General features: G+C 42.1%; 1 protein-coding gene across 2 annotated transcripts in view; it reads right to left on the bottom strand.

Moving 5' to 3' along the window:
• The window catches only part of SLC37A2 (solute carrier family 37 member 2), a 133,184-nt gene that overhangs the window by 12,633 nt on the left and 97,175 nt on the right, over positions 1-23,376 (bottom strand). For both annotated transcript variants that reach the window (XM_029573337.1, XM_029573338.1), the window contains exons 12-17: positions 17,385-17,470; positions 16,787-16,835; positions 13,891-13,964; positions 4,447-4,525; positions 1,044-1,141; positions 656-720 (exon numbers count right to left, since the gene is read on the bottom strand). In XM_029573337.1, coding sequence (XP_029429197.1) covers positions 656-720; positions 1,044-1,141; positions 4,447-4,525; positions 13,891-13,964; positions 16,787-16,835; positions 17,385-17,470 — 451 coding nt within the window. The remainder of the gene's footprint in view (positions 1-655; positions 721-1,043; positions 1,142-4,446; positions 4,526-13,890; positions 13,965-16,786; positions 16,836-17,384; positions 17,471-23,376) is intronic.

The raw sequence follows: 23,376 nt of genomic DNA, 5'->3' as shown, positions 1-23,376 counted from the left end.
AAACTTAGCCTATTTATATTCAGCGTCTAAATGCTTCCAAATATGTACCTCAACCTGCTCTGGAGGATGCACATGGGAGAGGGGCTTTGGCTTCTGATGAAGCAAGGGCGACCTTGCAGGGAAGACTTCTAATGCAGCTTTCAGACAATCAGGGACTGCAAACTTTCAGGACACCGCAGGTATAAAGCAGAGCTTTTATTTAAAGCAATTCTCTCCTTGCCTTATTAAGAAAGGATAATGATAATACTTTTCTTTTTTTTCTTTAATAAAGTGACTGATTTAATCAGTGGTGAGTTAAAAAAAACCCCTCTGAACCCTGGAACAGCTGGTTTCACAGCTTTGTGGGAGGAAAGCAACCTAAACAGAGGAAGTCCAGCCCCCAAATGCTGCAGGAGAAAGCCTCTAGAAAAACAATATATTATTGTTGCTAGCTGATGAACAATTTATTTTAAAGTTGCTTTCTTTGGGAGCTGTTTGAGCTCCCTTGTGCCTTTTCTATTAAAGCCCACACTTCAGGAGACAGTCATTTTCACTTCTGTAAATGTGTCGCTTTTTCTTTCAACTTTTACTTCAATAAAATAATTTTGTTTGGGAACACAGAGTTTGGATATCCAAAGAATTAGGCTGGAGAGGAGAAGCATCCAAGTGAACTTACCCTCTCCTTTTCATTAAATGCCCACAGCACCCACGCAGCTCCTTAAATACCAAGCGAGACAGCAACTGTGGGAGAAAGAGAGCTTGTGTGACTATAGCTGAGACAGCATCATGCGAGAGGGCATGACTGCAGAACAAGACAGCAACTGAGGGAGAAACAAAGTGACTGCACAACCAAGAAGGCAACATGCGAGACAGCATGACTGCAGGAGAGAGAGAGAGTGACTGCACAGTCAAAACAGCCACATGCGAGAAGGTGGGACTACAGAGCTGAGACCAATGTGACAAGCTACATCAAGAGCATGAGTGGAAGGAAAGAGGAGAAAGAGCCAGGTTTTAGGATGGATTCCTCCTCTACAAGAGGCAAACATAGTAGCAGATTCACTTACCAAACAAGCACAGATGTCAGATGCGATTAACATGTAGAAGACGTTCACCCAGCTAGTACGTGCGATGAGCCCAACAAACAAGGGCCCCAGTGCAGCACCTGCACGAGAGACACTGTTATTTACCAGAACACAGATGCAGCTTCATTTCACCTCTGTGCAAACTGTATTTTGGAGGCCTACAGATGTGCTTGTATGCTTTGGAAGTTACATGCATGAATCACTCTAGTTTTATCTAGGTTCCTCACAAAGACGACTGCACACTCAAGCCACTAGCCTCTGGCACCCTGTGCATTTCTAGACTCCCAGCAGCCCTCTGCCCCAGGGGAGACTCTCACAGTCTATCAGGGGTAGGCAACTCCTGTCCTGGGATGCCACAAACAGGTGTGGTGAAAACCGCCTTGTGTAGGTGTGGTATGTAAATATTAAATGAAATGAAAGGACATCCACAATGAATATGCATAAGACATATCTGCATAGTTAGCACCGGAGTTGCCTACCCCTGGTCTGCACCCATTTCAGTATCTTCTCCAACTGTCTGCACATTCCTAGACTTCCAATCTTCTTCTGCCCTGGAGAAGAAGAGGGAGGACCTTCTGGCTGTGTGCAGAGGAATGGCAGGCTGAGCTTAAGATGTCTTTTACACCCCATGAAAGTGAAGCCCTGGCATCCATGTTGTGCCCAACAGCAGAAGCAGGGAAGTTGACAAATCCAATTTCTTTGGTAGCACGAGGAAGATTGATAGATGCACCAACAGCTGAGCAGCACCGGTTTCAAGCTATTTTACTCCCAAACTGATGTACTTTTAAGCATAAATATATAAGAAAGAGGGACAAAATACAATACAAGTTTTTTTTTTTTTTATTAGTGTTACATACTAGTTTAAGAAGATATCATAAATGTATAGGGCCAATACACTTAGCAAAATAATCAATAATTCCTGTTTTTAACAATGAAACCATAAATAATATCTCTAAGACTATCACTCACACATCACTCATAGCTCACACCTACAACATATAGAAACACCAGAACCCCCTTTCAAGCACAGCCAGAAAGGAAGCGAAACCAAGGAAAGCTCTTCTGCCCCAGCAACATCCTCACACCTCATGGGATACTGGAGCTCTACTCGATAAGGAAGCACGAAGCCTTTACTGCCAAAGTGAGTTTAAAAACATCCTGCCAAGACCCTGAGGACAGCTTTAATGAAGGCACTTAGCAGCAGCTGTAACCCCCTGGCATTCTCAGAGGTCACAGAACACCGGACTCGGAGGACCCAGGGGTCCTTTGTGATCTGGTGCCACTTCTTCACAAAGCGATGGATTCTGGTACTGTTGAAAAGGCCTGTGGAAGTATGGAGGTTCGAATGGATGGAAGTGACACCTCGATGTGGACCGGCTGCTCTGGAACTGTCGAGAGGGAGTGGACTGTTATATTTTGGTCTTTTATTTGAGCAACTATTTCCCCAAAGCTTTCTGCCGAACAGGCTGTCCCCCAAGCACGGTAAGTCTGCCAGTTTTTCACACGCGTGTCCTCACAGATAGTGCTTGCCCGAAACCAGGCCATAGGTCTAGCTCCAATGGAGACTGAGAAGATATGTGAAATTGAATCAAAAGATTCATAGACAGAGCAAAGAAGATGGCAGATGCCCTCTTCTGCATCCAGGAGTGGCTGGGGGTAGTAGTTGCCATATTCAGAGGCACGCAGGAAAGGCTTTAGCCATTGAATACAGCTGTGAATATTCTGTACTGTATAGAATTGATGGATAGTTATATGAGCAGAAATCATTGCACTTTGAAAGATTTTTTTTACCAAAATTATCTAACAGCTTATGGGTTTTTCCTGGAGGAGAATTCAAATAAATTCCCATTTTCTTTGCCTTATTGCAGACTCAGTGACTAAAGACTGGTGGACTGCTTTCTGGCCACAGGAGCACCCGAAAAGAAGTTCCCCACATTCTCGTTAGAAGAATGTTGAGGATGTTGTGAATTGGAAGAGCTACTGGTTCAGTTAGAGTATCTAGGATCTGAAGAAGGTAGTGATGCTCAGAACAGGAGAGCAAATTCTGAGAAAGCGAGAAGCTGTGCTGAAGCATCCCTGCAAGCGAAAGGGAGGGCCAGAAGCAGACCAGCACGCCCTGCTATCGAGAAGGGAGAAGACTAGGTGTAGTCCAGAGTCCGGAGAGAGGTGGTGCCTGTTCAGGTGCAGAGAATGATGGAGTCTGAGACACTGAGGGGCAAGAGTGAGCCCAGACAGTCACAAGTACCAGAGCCAGAAGCTTGTCTCCTTCCAGGATTTCCTGCCCGCTCAGACCAGAGGTAAGTAAGTTAGTCGTAAGTGTTAATATATTAAGCAGGCCAAAGTTTATGGCATTGTCTGTCGCCACCCATGGTACAGAACTTTCTTTAGGGATAACTGATGCTTAGGGACCAGGATGTTAGAGACAGGAATTATTTTCTAAATGTTATATCATGCTAAATCTGATAAATAAAAAAGTCTGTTTCTGAGGAGAATACACGTTGTCTTTTCCTGACTTAAGATCACAAGTAAGGTGGGAGGGCAGCTGGCAGTGTCCTGTAGCAGATAGGTCGCTGCACCCGTAAGCTTGCTTACACACACGAGTCAATCCTTGCTTTTCAGAGGTTTTCACAAAAAGAAGCTCTCAGAATACTTTGCAACAGAAGAAGGAACATTAGGGATATACATCGGGTGCCCGATTGTTTGCGCTTTTGAGTTTGTGTGGCCATGGATTGGCATTTTTGTTTAGTAAAAAATAGTTTTTGGCTTAGTGCACGCTAACAAAAACTACAAAAAGTAACAAAAAATAAACATTTTTTTGTTAGCGCGTGCTAACTCCCATCGAAAAACGATTTTTCACGAAAAATCGGGGAAAATGTGATCGTTTTTCGATTTTACCGATATTTAACGAATTAAGAAATATCGTGCGATATTTTAATTTGTTATAAAAATGATTCACATCCTTAAGGAACATTAGGAGTGACTCAGTTGTTTCTTAGGGCCATAACAATCATATCATACTTGGGCTTTTACCCTGTTACAGAAGCCTCCTCAACCAAATATCTCAGCTTTCAGATATCAGCATCTTAGTCCGCACTGTGATGGACATTTTGCACTTGAAAGAAACAGAGTGAAGTGTGATCAGGAATGGGGACTTAGTTCTAACTGCAGAAGAAATGTCAAATTGTAACTTTTGATCCCCAATAATACGCTAGAAAAGTACTGATACTAGGACCAATATCTCTATTACATTGTCAGGTTATTATGCATCAGACTCATTAAATGAGCAACATCTACTGTTAGGCAGTCAAGAAAAATGCAGAAGTCATGTATGCCCACCCCTCATGGAGTCTTTCCAGTGTAGGAAACAGACACCATTTGCACTGACCTATGGATCCGGTGCCATCAATTATCGCAGTGACAGTGGAAAGGGCCCTAGCATTGCCATGAAGACTCTTGTGAGTTCCCTGGGAAAAAAAATAAACAAACCAATGACAATACTATGATTCAGAATAAATCTGTGAAAAAACAATATTGGATTCCTTGCAGATTGTGATATCCTTTATAGAACCAACATGAAATGTAATCAGTAAAAACATAAGGTTGCCATACTGGCTCAATCCAAAGGTCCCATCAAGTCCAGTATCCTGTTTCCAACAGTGTCCAATCCAGGTCACAAGTACCTGGCAAGATCCCAAAGAGTAGATAGATTCCATGCTGCTTATCCCAGGGATAAGCAGTGAATTTCTGTAATTCCACCTTAACAATGGTTTATGGACTTTTCTTCTAGGAACTTGTCCAAACCTTTTTTTTAAATGCAGCTACACTAACAGCTTTCACCACATCCTCTGGCAATGAATTCCAGATTTGTAATTTGCATTGAGCAAAAAAAAAACATTTTCTCTTATTAATTTTAAATGTACAACTCAGTAACTTCAATGTGTGTCTCCTATTCTTTCTACTTTTTGAAAGAGTAAACAACCAATTCATGATTACTCATTTCACTCGATTCATTATTTTATAGACCTCTAGCATATCTCTCCTCAGCCGTCTCTTCTCCAAACTGAAGAGTCCTAACCTCTTTAGCCTTTCCTCATGAGGATCCTGTATATGAGCTTTTAAGTCCATATAGATCCCTGAATTGCTCACATGTCCATTATCTTCCTTTTGACTTTTTTTTTCCTCTGGAGAGAAGTAAGGTGGATAGAGAAGTATCCACTTGGAATATTTATCCCTCCATCTTCTTAAAATGAGCAATGTAAACTTGGGCTTAAGACATGCCCTCCCCTCCATTTCTCCCCCAAGCTTCAAACTGGCATCAATTTGTCAGTATGAGAAATGTGCCCTCCAGCTCCACTACACCAAAGTCACCATCTGATATGTATGCTTATTTTTTTTTATTATTATTATTTTTTTAATATGCGGCCTTTTGTATCTAGCTAGTCACTGCAAAATGGATTATATTCAGCTACTGGAGATATCTCTCTCCCCCCCCAGGGCTTACAGACTAAGGGTCTCATTTACTAAGCATTTTTCCCATAGACAAAGAATGGGAGAAAAGCCTTAATAAATCAGTCCCTAAGTTTGTACCTGAGGTAATGGAAGGTGAAGTGACTTGCCCAAGGTCACAAAGTGTCAGTAGGATTTGAACCCTAGCTTACATGGTCTACAGCCTGCTGCTCTAACCACTAGGCTATTTCTCCACTTCATTTAACAGCAAAATGCCAATTCAAAAACAGGCCCACACATCATACTGAAATGTAAACATAGCATATATTTTTTTTAAATTGTGAATTTTTATGGCCAAGGGGGTACACAAGGCATCTCAAACTCTTCAAAGGAGTACATTAGTCATGAAAGGTTGAGAACCATTGACTTAACACAGAAATCCAGACCACGTCAAGAAAACTATTCTAAAATCACACAACCTGACAACAAATCTCAGAGATCTGGTAAGCTCACAGATATCTTTGGATATTTTCTGTGTTGGTCACAGTACAAGTCACCAGAACTTTGTATAAGACAACAATGGTGTTACAACAAAGGGTGAATTTTAAAACCCTGGCGTGCGCAAATACCGGGAGATACACAGGTGCCCAGGCCGCATGCGCATCGAGCGCATTTTCAAAGTGGCCCAGCCATGTGTATAACTCCCGGTACGCACGGGGCGAAAGGGGCAGGCCTGCCTGGACAGCACCATTAGGCCCTGTCCCGGTGACACACACCAGCAGCCGGCTGGAACTTACTGCTGCTCGTGAGAACAGGTAAGTTCTAAAATTAAAAAAAAAAAAAAAGTTGGGGGGGGGGGGCGGAGAGGGGAAAAGGGAGGAAGGTTAGCTAGGGGGTTAGGGAACTGGGGAAAGGACTACTCGCATCGGCACGCATTTGTTAAAAAAGTTCCCCCCATTGCGTGAGCAAGCAACATCCTCCTGCACGTGCGAGCACCAATATAAAATTGGCAACGCGTGTGTGTTATAAAATCAGTGCATCTATGTGTGCACGCCAGGAACTGTGTGCACATGGACGCCTGCGCGTCTCTTTTAAAATTGACTCTTAAAAGCACACCATAGAAATTGCCAAAGGTCCATCAACAGTGGCCAATCGAAATCACAAGTACCCAGCAAAACAGGTCCAATCCTTTTTGCTCATAACCAGGGATAAAAACTGTGTTTTTCCAGGAACTAGTCCTAGCCATGTTTGCCTTAGCTATCCTAACTGCTATCACCACAACTCTGGTAACAAATTCCACAGCTTTACTGTGTGCAACAAAACTTTCTCCAGTTTGTTTAAAATGTATTATTAGCTTCAGGGAGTGCCCTCTTGCTCCTAGTACTATCTGAAAGGGTAAATAACCGTTTCCTGTTTACCTATCCACCCCACTCAAGATTTTATAGACCTCTATCATATCTCCTCTCAGCCATCTCTTCTCTAGACTAAACAGCTATAACTTGTTCAGCCTCACTTCACAGAGGAGTTGTTTCATCCCCTTTATCATATTGATCATTCTTCTCTGTACCATTTTTAGTTTTGCTGTATCTTTTCTGAGATGGGGCGTCCAGGACGGCACACAATGCTCAAGGTGCAGTAGCACCATGGATCACTACAGAGGCATTATGTCCTCTGAGTTTTGTTCTATTCCTTTCCTAATACTTAATATTCTGTTTGTTTCTTTTTTTTTTTACTAGCTTCACACACTGGGCCAAGGATTTCAAAGTGCTGTCCACAATGAATATAAGAACCTTTTCCTGAATAGCGATACCTTTTATGGAACCCAGCACTGTGTATCTATAGTTGGGATTATTCTTCCCTAAATGCATCCTTTACACCTGTCCACATTAGATTTCATCTGCCATTTAGATGCCCAATTCCACAGTTTTGCAATTCTTCCTAATCGGCTAGTGATCTGACAATTTTGAACAATTTTGTGTCATCTGCAAATTTGATCACCTCGCACGTCACTTCCTTTTCCAGATAATTTATAAATACGCTAACAAGCCCTAGTTCCAGTATAGATCCCTGTGACTTCTCCACTATTTACTTTCCCTGCTGAGAGAAAGGACCATTTTCTTCTTTAGCCAGTTACCAATCCAAAGTAAGACATTGTCTCCTATCCCACAACTTTCATATTTTTTCAGGTGTCTCTAATGACTGATTTGTTAAATGCCTTCTGAAAATCTAGATACACTATATCAACAAACTCACCTTTGTCCATGTTTTCTTTTTTTTTTAATTCGTTAAAAAAAAATCTAACAGACTTGTAAGACAAGACTTCCCTTTGCTAAGGGAAGTTCTGTCCCATTAGTCTGTATCTATCCAGATGGTCAGTAATTTTGTATTTCAGAATAACTTCTACCATTTGGCCTTGTACCAACATCAGGTTCACTGTAGTTTCTAGGATTAATTCTGGAGTCCTTTATAAAAATGGGCATTTATGCTGGCCATCCTCCAATCCTTAGGTACCATAGCTGATTTAAATGAGATGTTAGAGATCTGCAACTTCATTTTTCAGATTTCAGACCTCTGGGCTATATTCCATCCAGTCCTGGTGATTTGTTACCTTTTTGTTGGTTGATTTGCTCTAATACAAATATTCGTGGTTCACTGTGACTTCTATTCTGTTCCTCTGAATTACGATTCTCAAAGAATATTACTAGTGTGGGTATCTCCATGACACTTTCCTGAATAAAGACCAAAGCAAAGAATCCTGCTGTGACTTTGTCTTCCCTAAGCACCCCTTTTAGTCTTTGGTCATCTAGTGCTCTAACAGATTCTCTCACTGGCTTCCTGCTTCTAATAGGAGTTTTTATTTCAAGTTTTTGCATCTCTGGCAAGTTTATTTTCAAATTCTCTTTTGGTTTTTACATCTAACCCACAGTGGCCCAGCTTGGTCCCATGGTTTAGGCCTTCTCTAAGTAAATATTATGACACCATGAGTGCTGCTGGTGGAAGTCTCAATCTCACTTCACCTAGAAGCCGACAGAGCATGCCTGAATAATTAGAGGGCACAGATTGATTTGGGAAAATAATTTTGCTACTCAAAAAGAATCCCTGTGAACTATTCCTCACTGCATAACAACTAGCTGGTAATCCTGAATTCCTACATGGGCTCCCAAACACCATACCCAACCATGAACATTATGAGGAGGTTCCAGAATTATTTTACTAAATAAAGTTTCACAACTCTAATAGATTTCCCTGGGAGGTGGTGACATCTGCCAGCTCAGCTACAGATAGGGAGATGCGATGAGATGAATTTTCACCAGTTTCAAGTGAAGAGATCATTCAAATTGTAGGCAAAATAAATGGATCATCATGCTCCCTGAATTTATGTGCAACTACCCTGCTTAAAGCACTATGATAAAAACATGAATTTCTCCCTTAATTCTGGATTTGTACCTTCCAGTCTGAAGCAAGCATCTTCACCTTTCATTGGTGGCAAACTATTGCCACCAATCCCTCATCTCATTACCATTTTTGTCCTAGGTTCTTGAGAGCTATATTAAATCAGCTTAACTATTTTTTTTTGGATCCTGTGATTCTGGATCAATATCAATTTGGTTTTGCTAAGCAATGGAGCACGGAAACCTTGTTGTTATCCAATCTAGATACTATTCAGCATGAGTTTGACAATGGCACTAGTTATGTCATAATTCTCCTTGATATAACTGCTGCATCTGGTATCCTGAACCATCAAATTCTGCTGTCTCCTTTAAGTGACATCGAGGCATCTGGTGTTATATTGACTGGTTTGCCTCATTTTTCTGAACAAGAGCAGCAAGTCAGAATCAGTCTGTTATGGTTTTGAGGTGTTGGAGTGGATTCTTGGGTACTGTGGTGATGGCCACTCCCACGGGGAGGAGCCCCGTGAGGAACCACAGTACTAGGCTAGACTCTAGACACGCAGACACAGAGATGTCCTCCACAGGGAGGAGCCCCGTGAGGAACCACACAGTACTAGGCTAGACTCTAGACACGCAGACACAGAGATGTCCTCCACAGGGAGGAGCCCCGTGAGGAACCACAGTACTAGGCTAGACTCTAGACGCGCAGACACAGAGATGTCTTTTATTATACAGCAGGATGATACCACCAGAGGTGGCAGTAGTGAGGTGAGGTGATCCAGTGGAAGCAGTCCAGGGGCCCTTGGCAGAGGAGACCCGTCTCGCAATGATAGTATAGGGAGTGCAGGATGCAGGTTCCCAGTGCTGATCTGTAGATGAGACAGACTGACAATATTAGATTACTCACTAAGTTGGTAGCTGTATAGATGCAGATCCCAGCAAGTAGAAGTAGTTGAATACAGGCACCGAGGCAGGGAGAGCAGGCCCTCGAGGAGCGAGTACCTGATTCCTGATAGGCACCTGAAAAAAAGCAAAGAGCCCCCGAGGAGCAGGTGCCCAGGTTAGAGAAATACCCCGAAGGGTAGAGAGAGCCTCCAGCGGCAGCAGGGAAGCAGCAGAGTAGCTTGGACCGGACAAGTCCAAACCTTGCTAACTAGATTTGTTAGCAAACGAAGGGCAGGCTAAATACCTGGATGGCGTGACGACAAGTGAGGGGGCCACCCCCGAGTTTCCCGCCATGACGTGAATAAAGACATGGGTGGCGTGCATGCGCACCCTAGGAGGCCCTCAGGAGAAACATGGTGGATTGCCTTGCCATAGCCGTTCCGGGGACGCTAGAGAGAGCGGCACGTAGACGCGGCGGTAGCCATCTTCCCAAGGCTTGCGGGCAGAGCAGAAAGAAAGGTGAGGCACAGAGGTCGAAGCCGTCTGAGACCAACGGACGCAACACAGTCCCACAATATCATCATGGCAACCGATTACCTCTGGAGTTCCCCAAGGGTCGGAGCTCTCAGCTGCAATTATTTTAAATCTTACTGGCAATTCCTTTTCATTTTTTTTTTTTCATTGCCGCTAAGGATTAGTCCACAGCACTTTGGACATTCATCATCATACAGAATTACACCATTGGATTCAAGATAAGTAATAAAGTGTCTGCAGTTTTCAAATAACGACACATCACCATTAAATCCAGTTTCACTGCGTGAAGTAGAAGCAGATTTAAAAAACTGGTACTTTGTTAACTTTGATGCCATAACAATCTACCGAAGTTCGTAAGTGGCTAGTCTATTAAAACTGAAGGCAAAATTGTCACTCGAGACACCGAAATAACTCCTCAAGATTTCTTACAGGCCGGTACAGTACAGTGCGATCCGGCGGAGCGCACTGTACACCCTCCAACTTAATATCATGGCGATATTAAGTCGGAGGTCCCAAAAGTAAAAAATAATTAAAAATTTAAAAATTTAAAATCAGCCCACGGCTTGAAAACCGGACGCTGACAGCCGCCGCTCCCGTCAAAAAGGAGGCGCTAGGGATGCGCTAGTGTCCCTAGCGCCTCCTTTTACCGCGGGTCCTAATTAGCATAATTTTATTTACTGTATCGCGCGCACAGGACAGCGGGCGCTCGCCCGTTCTCCCGCATTTCTTTCTGTATCGGCCTGTTACTTGTTCAGTTTGTATGACAAAAGGGTGTTTACATTAAAGAATGTTTTTCTTAAAATTGTTTAAGGAATTTTTGACCCATGATTATAAGACCTTACCTGTGCATTCATTTTGAATACCGGCAGATTCTGAGGTATTTTTCTCCTTTTATTAAAAAATAAAAATTGAATAATTTAAAAGTGGTGAAATCAAAGGAACTCTATTAAGTAGGAAATCTAAAAAGTAAAAATTTTTATTATGGAGTTTTGATATATTTTGTACAGCTGTTTTGTAACTCCAATTTTCTCTTACTATATTATTTTTATGTCTTATTATATTTCTTTCCCCAATCAGTGTGGGGATAAGGATGTTTATTATATTTTAATATTGAATATATTTATTGTATTTTGCTGTTGTGAGTCACCTTGGATTCTGTTTTTTTTTGTTTTTTTTTTAAATGCGGCATATAAGTTTGAAAATGAATTGAAAATCATGATCACCTTCAAACTATGGCCTGGATTCTCCATTCTCGCACAGAATGGCGAATCCAGTGGTAACGGGGGGTGGGGGCGGGGCTTGCGAAAGCCAGCAGGTACAACATGGAGTTTTGCATTTTCAAAACTTCATGCATTGTTTGAACGAGAAAATATTCCCACAAAAAGAAAAATCAACAACAAAATGCAGATGAAAATCTCTGCAGATACTTTCCCTAACAAATTCTTTGAAAGCTGGTGTAAAATCCATGAATGAAAGTACCCACATTATTTTGAAAATTACCCCCTACAGGCGAAGGTGTAGAAATCAAAAGAAATGCTCTTATCTGCTTTTTGCCTCAATCTGTGTAAACTATAGCCCCGAAAATCTTAGAAAATCTTAGAAAGTAGTTTTTTACTCAGTGCACGATCAATCTATGGAATCTATTGCCTGAGGACGTGGTGAAGGTGATTAGTAGAGTGGGGTTTAAAAGTGATTTGGACAACTTCCTGGAGGAAACGTCCATAACACATTATTTGCCAGGTAGGCTACGGAAAACTATTGCTATCCCTGGGAGTGAGCCACAGGAAATAGATCTACTTTCTGCCAGGTACTTGTGATCCGGACTGGCTTCTGTCAAATTCAGGATGCTGGGCTCGATGGGCCTTGATCGGATCCAGAATGGCATTTCACATGCTCTTATATTCAGACAGAGAGATAAGGTGTGTGGATTATTGCAGGGAGATGGAGTGAATTTCTTTTTCAGCAAAGTCGACAACCTTATTTTGGAAAACATTTAGAAAAGGAAAAAGCAAAAGTACAGAGGGACTCCTCCCTCCCTTCTTTCTAACATGGTCTACAGGAAGGAGGCTGAATGGAGGGGCAAACGGTCATCTTGCTGCAGAATCTCAAGTCGGCACCAACATTAAAATCCAATTACACATAAAAATTACATTTTCAAAAAACAAATAAAGTTTGCAATATCATGTTATGCGATAAGTGATTACACTAATATTCTTAAAATCCATGGTAGACTTACTTTAAGAGAAGAAACCATATCCTTTCTTCCTTTTTAGGATGTAGATTTGTTCTACATTATAAAACCTGTCTATAAATGTCTTTTAAATATGGAATAAGTTTATATCCTCACTGGTCTTAGGCCACATAGCATCTCAAAAGTTTGGCCTGGCTATGCTCTTGTGTTTAGTTCAGGGTGTGAATACTGCCACCTGCAGTTCAGAACTAGAAGTGCAGTCCCTGATTTCGATATTCACAACAAATAGACTAAGGGGGTCATTTTCCAAAGGGATCGCACGCGAAAAGGGACTTTTTGCATGCGAAAAGTCCCTTTTCGCGTGCGATAGCTAAGTCGGGGTGGACTCCGCAATGACTTCGCTGACGGCGAAAAGGTAGGATACCTTATCGCTGCCAGCAGCGCACCCAATAGCACCACCTTTCACAGTGGCGTTATTGGGTGCGAAAGCCGGCAGCGATCGCACCGCGGAGGTGCGATCACTGCCGGCTTTCGCAGGCCTGCCCCCCGCATCATCCCCCACCCCCGGCATCACGCGATTCATAAAGGCCTGCGATCTTAGAACATCCAGGCCTATGATGGTAGATAAAGTCTACTTGTTTAACTTTCCTACTCTAATACCGCAGACCTCACTTGATCTGCTTTACCCTCTCCCCATAGCTAAGGATTCTCTGTGATAATCCCATGATTTCTTGACCTTCAATAAGCATTTTGTTAGGACAACCATTAAAGTTGTTACATGGGCCAGGTTAATCCCAATAGGATTATCTAGCTCTAGTTTTGTCTCACTGTATTAATTTGTAGTTCTGCCTTCCCTAGAGAAAATAAAATTACAAGTCAACAAATGGAATGTGACAAAACTAGAAGTGGAGCAGCCTGTCCTTTTTGACATGAAGCTACCTGGTCGCCCCTCGTTTCTGTTCTCCATCGCCTCCACTGAGAGGCTGTTCCATATATTCGCATCCCCCGTCTTGCTCTCTGAGGTGCCCTGACAGGCCCTTGCAGTTGGGCTCTGTAGACTCATCCGTGCTTTGATGAACTTAATCACACAAACAGGAATGGAAAGAATTCCCCCTATGAATTTGGGAATTGAACAGCCCACAAATGTAGATGCTCTCTCTCTATGACAAAATAAAACTTATTCCAAACATGAAGTCATAAAGAAAGGAATAATGTGTCATTGTGAAAACAAGAGCTACAAAGTAAATCCAGTAATGAACTGGGATGGCTCTCCCAGAAACCCCTCACTGACTTACTTGTCAACCAGAGGCAAACATAGCTGGCAAGAGTCCCTTGATAAAATTTAAAAAATTGGCAGCAACTCATGGAATAAAAATCTTACCAGATCTGCTGAAACAGCCGTGGTGATAAGGGCATAGGGACCATTTACCAACGCACCACACAGAATCAGCATTCCTAGAAAGTGAGGTGGGGGGGGGGGAGAGATGGAGAAGAGGGAGGAGGACAGCAGTGGGAGATGGAGAGAGAGAAAAAGAAGGGAGAGGAAGAGAATGACAGATGAAAGGGTGGGGAAAATGGCAGATAGGAAGAACAGAATGAGGGGGAAGAAAGCACAAGGACAATGGGATGTTAACAGTCGGAAAGAAAAGGTGAGGGAAAATAACATAACGGTTAACATCAACAGTTGGAAGTAGGTCATTTTTCCTTTCCTCAGGTGATAGCTGTTTCCATGGAAACACAGGGAAGGCAGTACGCTCACTGATCACCAGTCGCATTGAGCACTAACACTGCTCCATGGCATTGCGCAATACCACCTCAAACACCTGCCACTTCTGTAGAGCGCGGCAGCAGGACTTCTGACAGGGACCACGTCCACTGACCATCTCACACTTTCACTGGCTCCTGGTTGAGAGCTGGATAAAATTTCACACACTTTGCTTTGTCTTCAAAATGTGTGAATCAACTGGTCCCTGAACATCTTGTCCAACTTCTCCTCTCCTATATCTCCATGAGTGAACTTTGATTCTCCCGATAGGCCTTTCTATCCTTCCCCTACATTAATATGCATGAGACTTCATGCATTCAGCCTTTAAAACATGGAACAAGATATGTCTAGCACTTTCCTGAAAACTTGTTACCTCATCTTCTGAAAGTCATAGTTTGGCTGTTTAGCCAGGCCTTCCCATAGACCCCAAAGCAGAGGCTCATCCTCTGGAACCAACGCACTGAAAGTCTCCCTGCCCACGAACCCCACAAGGTTTGCCCACTTCTAGGCTACATGTAACCAACTAGTGTTTAATTTACTTTTTAAATAAATAAATGCAATTTGTATCCAATGCAATTACTTCCTTATGCCTTCCTAAGATACCAACGTATCTATGTCCTTGAAATCTCTCTTATGGATCCATTAGTCAGTGCCTTATTACTTTATATAATCTGCCTTGGAAGTATCTTTAGGAAAAGGTAGAACATTTGGAAACAATCAGGACAAAAGCCAAGGTTTGACTATTTCCTCCCACTGACCAGCTACATTTTGTCCAGGTAAAATTTAGCAAGATGGAGGCTTGGCTACATTTCTTAGCCAGTGAGTGCTGATGTTCGGCTTCACCCGGCTAACTCTGGCTGAAAAATAGCTGTCCTAAAGTCAGTGTGACAACTTTATCCAGGGCTAATTCAGTGGACCTCTTCTCCGGGTATATTCTGCTCTGCTATATGCCTGGCTAGAGCTCTCTCGGTAACTTTATCTGGGTAACTTTCCTGCTTCACTGAATCTCAGCCTCTGTGAATTAAGGGGGCTTTTCCCTTGGTCCTGTTTATTTCTCTTAAGCAAAAAGGTCCTCTCTCGTTTAAAGCAGAAGTTTTTTGTAAATCTGTAGGCAGATTTAAACCTCACTGAAGTGATTAAATCTGGTTTTCAAACAGATATACAGCAAAACTAAACAAAGCAGCCTCCAGTTAGTTTGCTTTAAAGTTTCATTGCTACGTGCATGTAAGTGGTTAGGTTCCCACATAAACTTTACTGAAATGTCTGCAAGGGTGGAAAGAGGTCTTTTATAATAAAGGGATCAGTGAAATGATAAGACTCCTACTTCCCTGCTCATGATCCACAAGGAAGGTTTCAATAGGACAAGTCGGTCCTGGGGTTAGCTTGGGATATTTGTGGATGGGGAGGGCTATTTTCCGGGGTAAACGGGTGTAGGATCAACAACGTCCATGCTTTTACCTGCATCATAGTGGAAGCTTTCCTTGGAGCGGGGTTAGCCCTGGGAGAGCGCTCAACACATGTAGTTTTGTGTTTTCAAAACAATGCATACTGTTTTGCAGGGGATAAGGTATCCGCACAGATAAAAAGGTGAGCACATCCCTGTGGGTACTTTTCAAAGGGAAAGTATGCATGTAATTTCTCTTTGCAAACTGGTATGAAATCCATGGGTAAAAGTACTGGGGACTTTTCATCTGCTGCAGTTTTGAAAAATTGCTCTCCTGCCCCACCTCCCCGGTGAACGAGTGCACCAGAGAAAGCCTCAGAATACCTTAAAGGACCGGTCCCGGTCCACCTTAACGGCAAATCATACTTGGTACACTGCGGCACCCTGAGCAGGAATATAGCTTAGGCTCAATGGAGAGCAGACAGAGGCCCTGGGAGGAGAAGGCAGCTCCTACAAAGATACCTGATCTATTGCTGTGTATTTGAGGAGCAGTGCTGAATTAAGCGGCTTCTGTGACTGCTTTGCCTGTAAATGGATGGCTGGAGTCCAGACCGGAATCTGTCCTCCAGCCAGCCACGGACCCCGTGTGCCCTACCATCACCCCCCAAGTGTCAAAGAAGTCTGGTTACCTGGATTTCCACAATAAATATTCAAGATTACATTAGCACACATTTAATCAAAGTACAAGCTTTATTTGTATAATTTATCTATGCTGAAGATCAGATTTGTTTTAGCCACTTGAAGACCACAATTTAGCATCCCTGGATGAGAGTAGTGTTAGGGATAGGTATAGGGAGTAGCACTGCAATCAGGAATAGGGTTTGAGGAATGGTTATTGGGGATAAAAGTAGGATTGCTTTTAGGAGATAGGGTTATGTTTAGGGGTTAGAGATAAGGTTGGGTTTCAGGGGTTAGAGATTAGGGTAAGATTAGGATTTAGGAGATAAAGTTCAAAACGTTTATGATCAGATGGTAAGGGTTAGGCTTCAGTCTAGGATTAACATTTTATGAATCTTGCAGGTTTGCTTTAGCAGTTTATAGATAATTGGGTCTTTTTTTTTTTTTTACCTATAGTAGTAGCAATCCCATTATGACCAATTTGATTGTATAGGAACAACTGCAAAAAAATGAAAAAAAAAAAAAAAAAAAAGGACAATAAACCACTGTACTGTATTCAACACCTCTTCTCAGCACCACCCTCCTCAGCCAAATGGTTGCAAGCAGAAAACACAAGCACATACATTAAGGTCAGTGGCAAGAACGGATGGGGGCTCCGATATGGGATTCCAGGGTGACCAGCATATGTAATACACACTTCCATAGCCCCTGGCAACACTTCCATAGCCCCTGGCAACCCTCCAGAATGTGCTCACATGCTCCTCAGATTATACATTATTTTTCTTATGCAACTGCCCAAGTTAAGGCTTATAGCTGGCAATGTTTCAGGATCATAGATCCAGCATTTCTTCATGGATAAGCCACATCAGAGTCAATTAACCGATCCAATAATCCCCTCCAGCTGAACTTTCAAGACAGGAAGAAACAAGAATTTTTCTAGGAGCCATTCTTCTTTGGAATATTAGACCCAGAGGAATGAGCAATGAACTCTGTACCTGTCATGGCAGTGCCACCTACGTTTAAAAGCCAATAGGAACACAGCACTCACCATTGGAGCAGCCAGGATTAGCATCACCCAGCATGTGGTAGCTCTGCCACCAACAAAGTCCGATATCAAACCTGCTGAGATACCACCTGAAAGGAGATATGACTGAAGTTACAAAATCATGAATGACATAACACAAGTAAAAAGGGAGCGGTTATTTACTCCTTCCAATAGTACTAGGACTAGTGGACACTCCATGAAACTAGTAGCAGATCTAAAACAAATTTATGAAAGCGTTTTTTTCAGACAAGGCACAGTGAAGCTGAGGAATCTGTTGCTGAAGGATGCGATCAAAGCCAACTGTAGAGCCAGGCTTAAAAATGGTCAGGCAGATTTCTAGAGTACAGATCCATTACACTACAAACTAATATTGTTGCTGCTGGATTATTTATTATCTGAGTTAGCTACCAGTATCTGTTATGTTGTTATCAGAGCGTAGGCAACGTGTATTGATCCAAAGTTCATGCTAAGTCGCACCTTTTTATTGCCAATTTAGAATGTGACTTTTGCTATTTTAAATTGTTTACACATTTCTTGCGAAGCTGCAATAAACCTCTCTTTATTTGCTGCTATTGTAATACGCTGTAAACCGGTTGGAGTTCATTGCGCATTCAGAAAGGTGGGCAATAAATCCAAATTAAGAAATAAAATCTATTAGTCAGGTAGGCTTGGGGAATGCAACCTCCTACTGTCAAGGAGCTTGAAGTGAACAGGGAAAAGGAGCCTGCTGGGCTCAACGCACCACTGGTCAGACCCAATACATTTTTATGTTCACATGTAATATAAATCAACCCAGCTATTTATAAAGAGGTGGAACAACCTTTCTAATGACAGTAAAAAAAAATGTTATTTGGTGCAATTTCAAACCTGAGGAGCAGTTTACATTATTTGGGGTACATGTAACCTATTGTAATAGGGAACACTAGAAGAGCATCACACACACGAATAACTGAGCATAAGAGTACGATTTCCTGATGTAAGTTGGACGCACCGCTGATAGGACATACTGATTAAACTTTCTCAGTTTTAGAGAAACCTATCAAGAATATGAAAGGGGGTGATTAAGATACACTACTTATTTGGGTGGAACAATGGATATCTAAGTTATGCACTGAGCAACTGTTAGGTCTCAATAAAAGAAGTAGATTGGCACTCATGCTGAATAGCCCTTTAGACATGATTTTTCTTAAGTACAGTATGTGCTTTTCATGCTTGTTTGCTATGCAGTGATTGGCTATTTAAACTACATATTTTGAATGTGATGGAGTATGGGCGTTCCTTTGTATATTTAGATTTATATTCCACTTTTTGCAGCACATCAAAGTGGATTTCATTCAGGTACTGTAGGTATTTCCTTATCCCCAGAGAGCTCACAATCTAAGTTTTGTACCTGAGGCAAGGGAGGGTAAAGTGACTTGCCCAAGGTCACAAGGAGCAACAGTGGGACTTGAACCCTGCCTGGTCGCCTGGTTTGTAGCCCACTGCGCTAACCACTAGGCTACTCCTCCACTCCTTTCTGCCATGTTTTGGATTATATTGATACAAGTACATTAGATGAAAAGGTGAGAGGCTTACATTATGTTTAGTTTTTAATTCAATATATTATTGTTATAGGGAGGTTTCCCCTTCAATACACACATTTCTATTTTTTACAGAATCTTTGACCATTGAGGAAGACTGGTTATCCGGTCGAAACATGGGCTTCTGTCAGGCATATTAAGGGTCCAGGCATATTAAGTGTTAGCTTAGACCTGTTCATGAATGGTTTATAAAGCACAGGTTGAGTGGAATATTGTGTGATAAGTATATGTTTTTTTTTTGTTTGGGAATTGCTTAAAGTTGTTTTTGGAGAGTTTTTTTTTTTAATAAGATATGAGACAATAAAAAGATATATAAATAATAGTTTGCAACATAGTTCAATGAATGGGTAAATGATAATTTAAGGGCTTGCTTTGAAAATGCATGAAGCCCATTGCGTGGCAAGAAACGTCAGATAAATGTATGCACTTTGACATACATCTTTGAGGCCCTGTTCACTGATTGAATTTGCTCTAAATATTTTTTTACTGTCATTAGAAAGGTTGTTTCACCTCTTTATAAGTACACATAGATTCATTGATTGACATGGAGGTGTTTTGTTGCATTTGTTCTTAGAACTCATGTAATATAAGCATCGGGATCATAGAAAGGTGCAAAAACTTGCAAATGACAGGGGGGAATGCACCAGGATATGCTCAGACATGCATGGACACAGATAGAGAGAAACACCAAGAAAACGCAGAACATCCACAGGCCACCACACATGACACACAGACAGAGCCAACTGGAGCCTTACACAATCATTCGTAAGCACTTTTAGCCACAGGCACACACATGTAAAGCAGCAGCACAGTGAAGAGGAGAAACTGAAAAAGTAGACTAAAATATTTTTTTGCTGCTTGTATTTAAAAGTTGTTCTCTCAGTAGGTTTAAGGAACTATATGTACAGTATTTCTCTTACCTGCTATTGCCACACAAGATATCCTTAATACACAGAGGTAAGAAAGGTAAGGTAGGCTGAGGCCTAAGAGATATCCTAAGCTAGACTAGGCATGGGCAGACTGGCTGAGAAAAAATGGTCATCATCTGCTGTCATCTATTCTGCTACTATGTCACTCAATATAAAATTCATGTTATTTATGTGCTAGGAACCATAAAATAAGAAGGACAGAATAACAAGTAGGGGCACACGCGAAACATTTTATAGTGGATATTGTGCTGGTGACAGGTGCACAGCAAAAAACAAACCCCATTTATCCTCACAACAAACGCATTTATTTACAATTTTTTTATACTGCTCCTATGAACAAAACATCCTAAGCAGTGGCAATACAAGCTTTTCCACCCGCTGTCCTACCAGAGAACAGCTACTGCATGAGAAGCAGCACTGCAAGATTCCCACAAACTAGGTGGCCACTTTGCAGACTTCTGGAATCAAAGCAGAGCGAAGATGCACTAGGAAAGTCGAAGGAGCTCATACTTGATAAGCTTTTATCTTGCCATGAAGCTGTTGATCAGAGTTAGCCCAGCAGGACGAAATACAATCAAATATCCAAGCCAAGAGCATTTGTTTCTTAAGTGGTTGTGGAGATTTTCTATGGATTTAAATCTTTCCATGGAGAACAACAAAGCTCTTATGCACTGTAAGGTATGAAGGGATTCCTCACCTTTGTTGGAATGAGTTTTCAGAAAGAACATCTGATTCTAGTGACACTGAGAAACTGCTTTGGATGGGTCCTCAGTATCACTGTATTCTTAACAAGGTATGATTCGGGTGTGTTAGATTACTAATGCCTGGAGCTCGCTTACTCTGCATACTGAGGTCACTGCTATTTCAAATGAGAATTTCCAAGAAAGAAATGAGATCCACAGATGCTAAAAGGAGGCGTCATCAACTGAGAAAGTACCATGTTTAGATGCCACTTTTATGGAAGGAAGCAGATGATGGAGGCTCTAAATGAATCTTGCTACTATCGGATGGCAACAGAATGGAAGACCTTGCAAGTGATGGTGGTACGCTGCCACAGCACTTACGCACTCTGACGGACTTAGTCCTTAATCCTGATATGGAGAGGCTGAGCACATATTGAAGTAAGGTTGATGATGAACAAATAAATAAATCCTCCTCCTATGATGTACGCCAAATGGAAAATCTTTTTCACTTAAAAGTTGTACGGACACCCTACTGGAAAAGTCATCTTGCTGTGAGAATAACTTCTTTTACGTCCAAGGGTAGGGGCATAGCTTGCCCTAGCCTGCTTTCAATATCCTTGCCGTGCGTGCCAGAGTCAGACTGAAGCACGAGGTGAAGAAGAATCCCATTGTAGTGTGTCAAGTGGTTTGGGATTTCTTTTTTTTTTTTTTTTAAGACATATTGGATGAGCAATGACTAGGCATTGATGCCATGGAAACCATATTTACTGTGGTCAAAAAGAGGCTGTTAGTATAATTTCCCCTTGTCTTTTCTTAGCTTGGTCTTGGATTTGAGAGTTATTAGTGGAAAAGTGTACATCAGTCCTCGAGTCCATGGAACTGAAAAGGAGTCTGACACTAGGCGGAATTTCCCACAGGCAAAAGAAGAACTACATTGTGCTGGGATGCTTTGACCATTCGTGAGGTTGAAGATGACAACTCAACGTGTCTGCTAAAACATTCTCCTTGCCCTGGAGATGAAAGGCATAGAGAAATATGTTTTGTGAGATAACCCAATTCCATATCTTGCACAGCTTTGAGGAATAGTTCCTTCTTGTTTGTTTATATAGTACATGAGTGAAGGAATGGAAGGGAATTTTTTCATATAATTGTATGCAAATTCCATCCAAATATTTTTTGAATAAAATGATGGTGTTCTGAAGGTGGTAGGAGCACCCCTGTAGAATTGTCTGATTCTGGCACCCAAAGAGGTGGAGTACTTTTTTGCAGCCAGAGTTATGGCCCTGGTGCCATTGTGCTGGGTTAATGTAGCTTCGGTGCCTAAAGTTATCTGCCCCAAAATCTTTGTTACAGGATGAGTGGATGTTGACAGCGCTGAGATATCAGTATCAGAGATGGATAGCACTGACATTATGAGCAGCAATGGAGTGCTAGGACAGTGCTTCTTCTGGGGATCCTTGCATCTCCTCTGTGCCGATGGAGATTTTTCTCTTCTTCTCGTGTCGATCACCTGAAGCCAGAGCGTCATGGCTTCAGTATCAAGGTGATACTGACCTTTGTTTTCTTAGATGGTGGTCGCTTTCTCTTTTGATGGAGAGGGAAAACGGAACTTCAGTTTAAGATCCATGTATAAGAGTGCCTGAGGGAACATCTGCACACTGCACAGCTAGCTACCTCATGAGAAGGTCCCAGGCAGCAAAGGCAGAACTCATGGTAATAGAGGCTTGACATTTTATGCCAGCATTTCGAGCAGAGCTTGAAGGGTCTCGTCCCCGACATGAAGGTAAGTACAAGCGAGAGAGAGTGCGTGATCGAGCGAGCAAGAGACCATAGTACAAAATTTCATCTTTGTGAGACTTTCCTCACTTCAAATGACGTCAAATCTTCACAGAGGTGTACTGTGCTGTTCAAACATCTCACTCTACATGAAAAACTGGCCCCTAAATCCTAAACCACCACCTCACCTTGAGCTATTAGATGGCCCTCCTACTACTATGAAGGCCTTATAGATAGGGGCTCTCGCTCTCTCTCTCCCCACCCTGCCCAGAAATGGCCAAAATGCAATTCAAAAAATGTATTACGAATTACATTACAGCCATTTTGGTCATAATGCACAGCTTAATGCCAGGAAAAAAGGTGTAGTTATTTCCGGCGTTAAAACTGTGCGATATTGCCCCTCATTTTCATAAATACCGCCCCTTCCCAAAATTTGCATTTGCGCCATGCGCTAGCATTATCGCATGCATTAACGCCATAATGCATTTATTTATTTAACAGCTTTTCTATTCCGGTATTCGTGTGAACATCATATCGGTTTACATCAAACAAAAGATAGAAATGACATCGAACAGGTGGGGAAAACCGGGGCAGAGAGGGATATAACTAGAGGAGAAAGGCAGAAGAATGCATTTTGATGAATGACCCTATTTCATTGATAATAGTTTGAGTAATGATTAAATTCTTAAAACAGCGTAGTTAATACAGTTGGAGGTTCCAATTTTCTTCCACAAGCAGGAATACAAGCTTCCCTACACTCATTGCCCCTCATACACACTGCTCCACTGTACAACAGGTACAGCATAGCCAGCAGCCGTGCAAGAGGTGCAAACTTAGATTATGAGCCCTCTGGGGATAGGAAAATACCTGTCGTACCTGAATGCAATCCACTTTGAATATAAATAAAGTCCCCTCACATACCCTGTCCCGCCACAGGAAAAGCATGGCAGCACGTGTTTCCCCACAGATTGTTTCTTCTTTGTCCACAACAGGGCCACTATTAATGAGGAGATTCTGGAGGAGTGGA

Source organism: Rhinatrema bivittatum, chromosome 12 (genome assembly GCF_901001135.1).
Source record: "Rhinatrema bivittatum chromosome 12, aRhiBiv1.1, whole genome shotgun sequence".
NCBI lineage: Eukaryota > Metazoa > Chordata > Amphibia > Gymnophiona > Rhinatrematidae > Rhinatrema > Rhinatrema bivittatum.
This window is presented reverse-complemented; position numbering and strand designations above follow the sequence as displayed.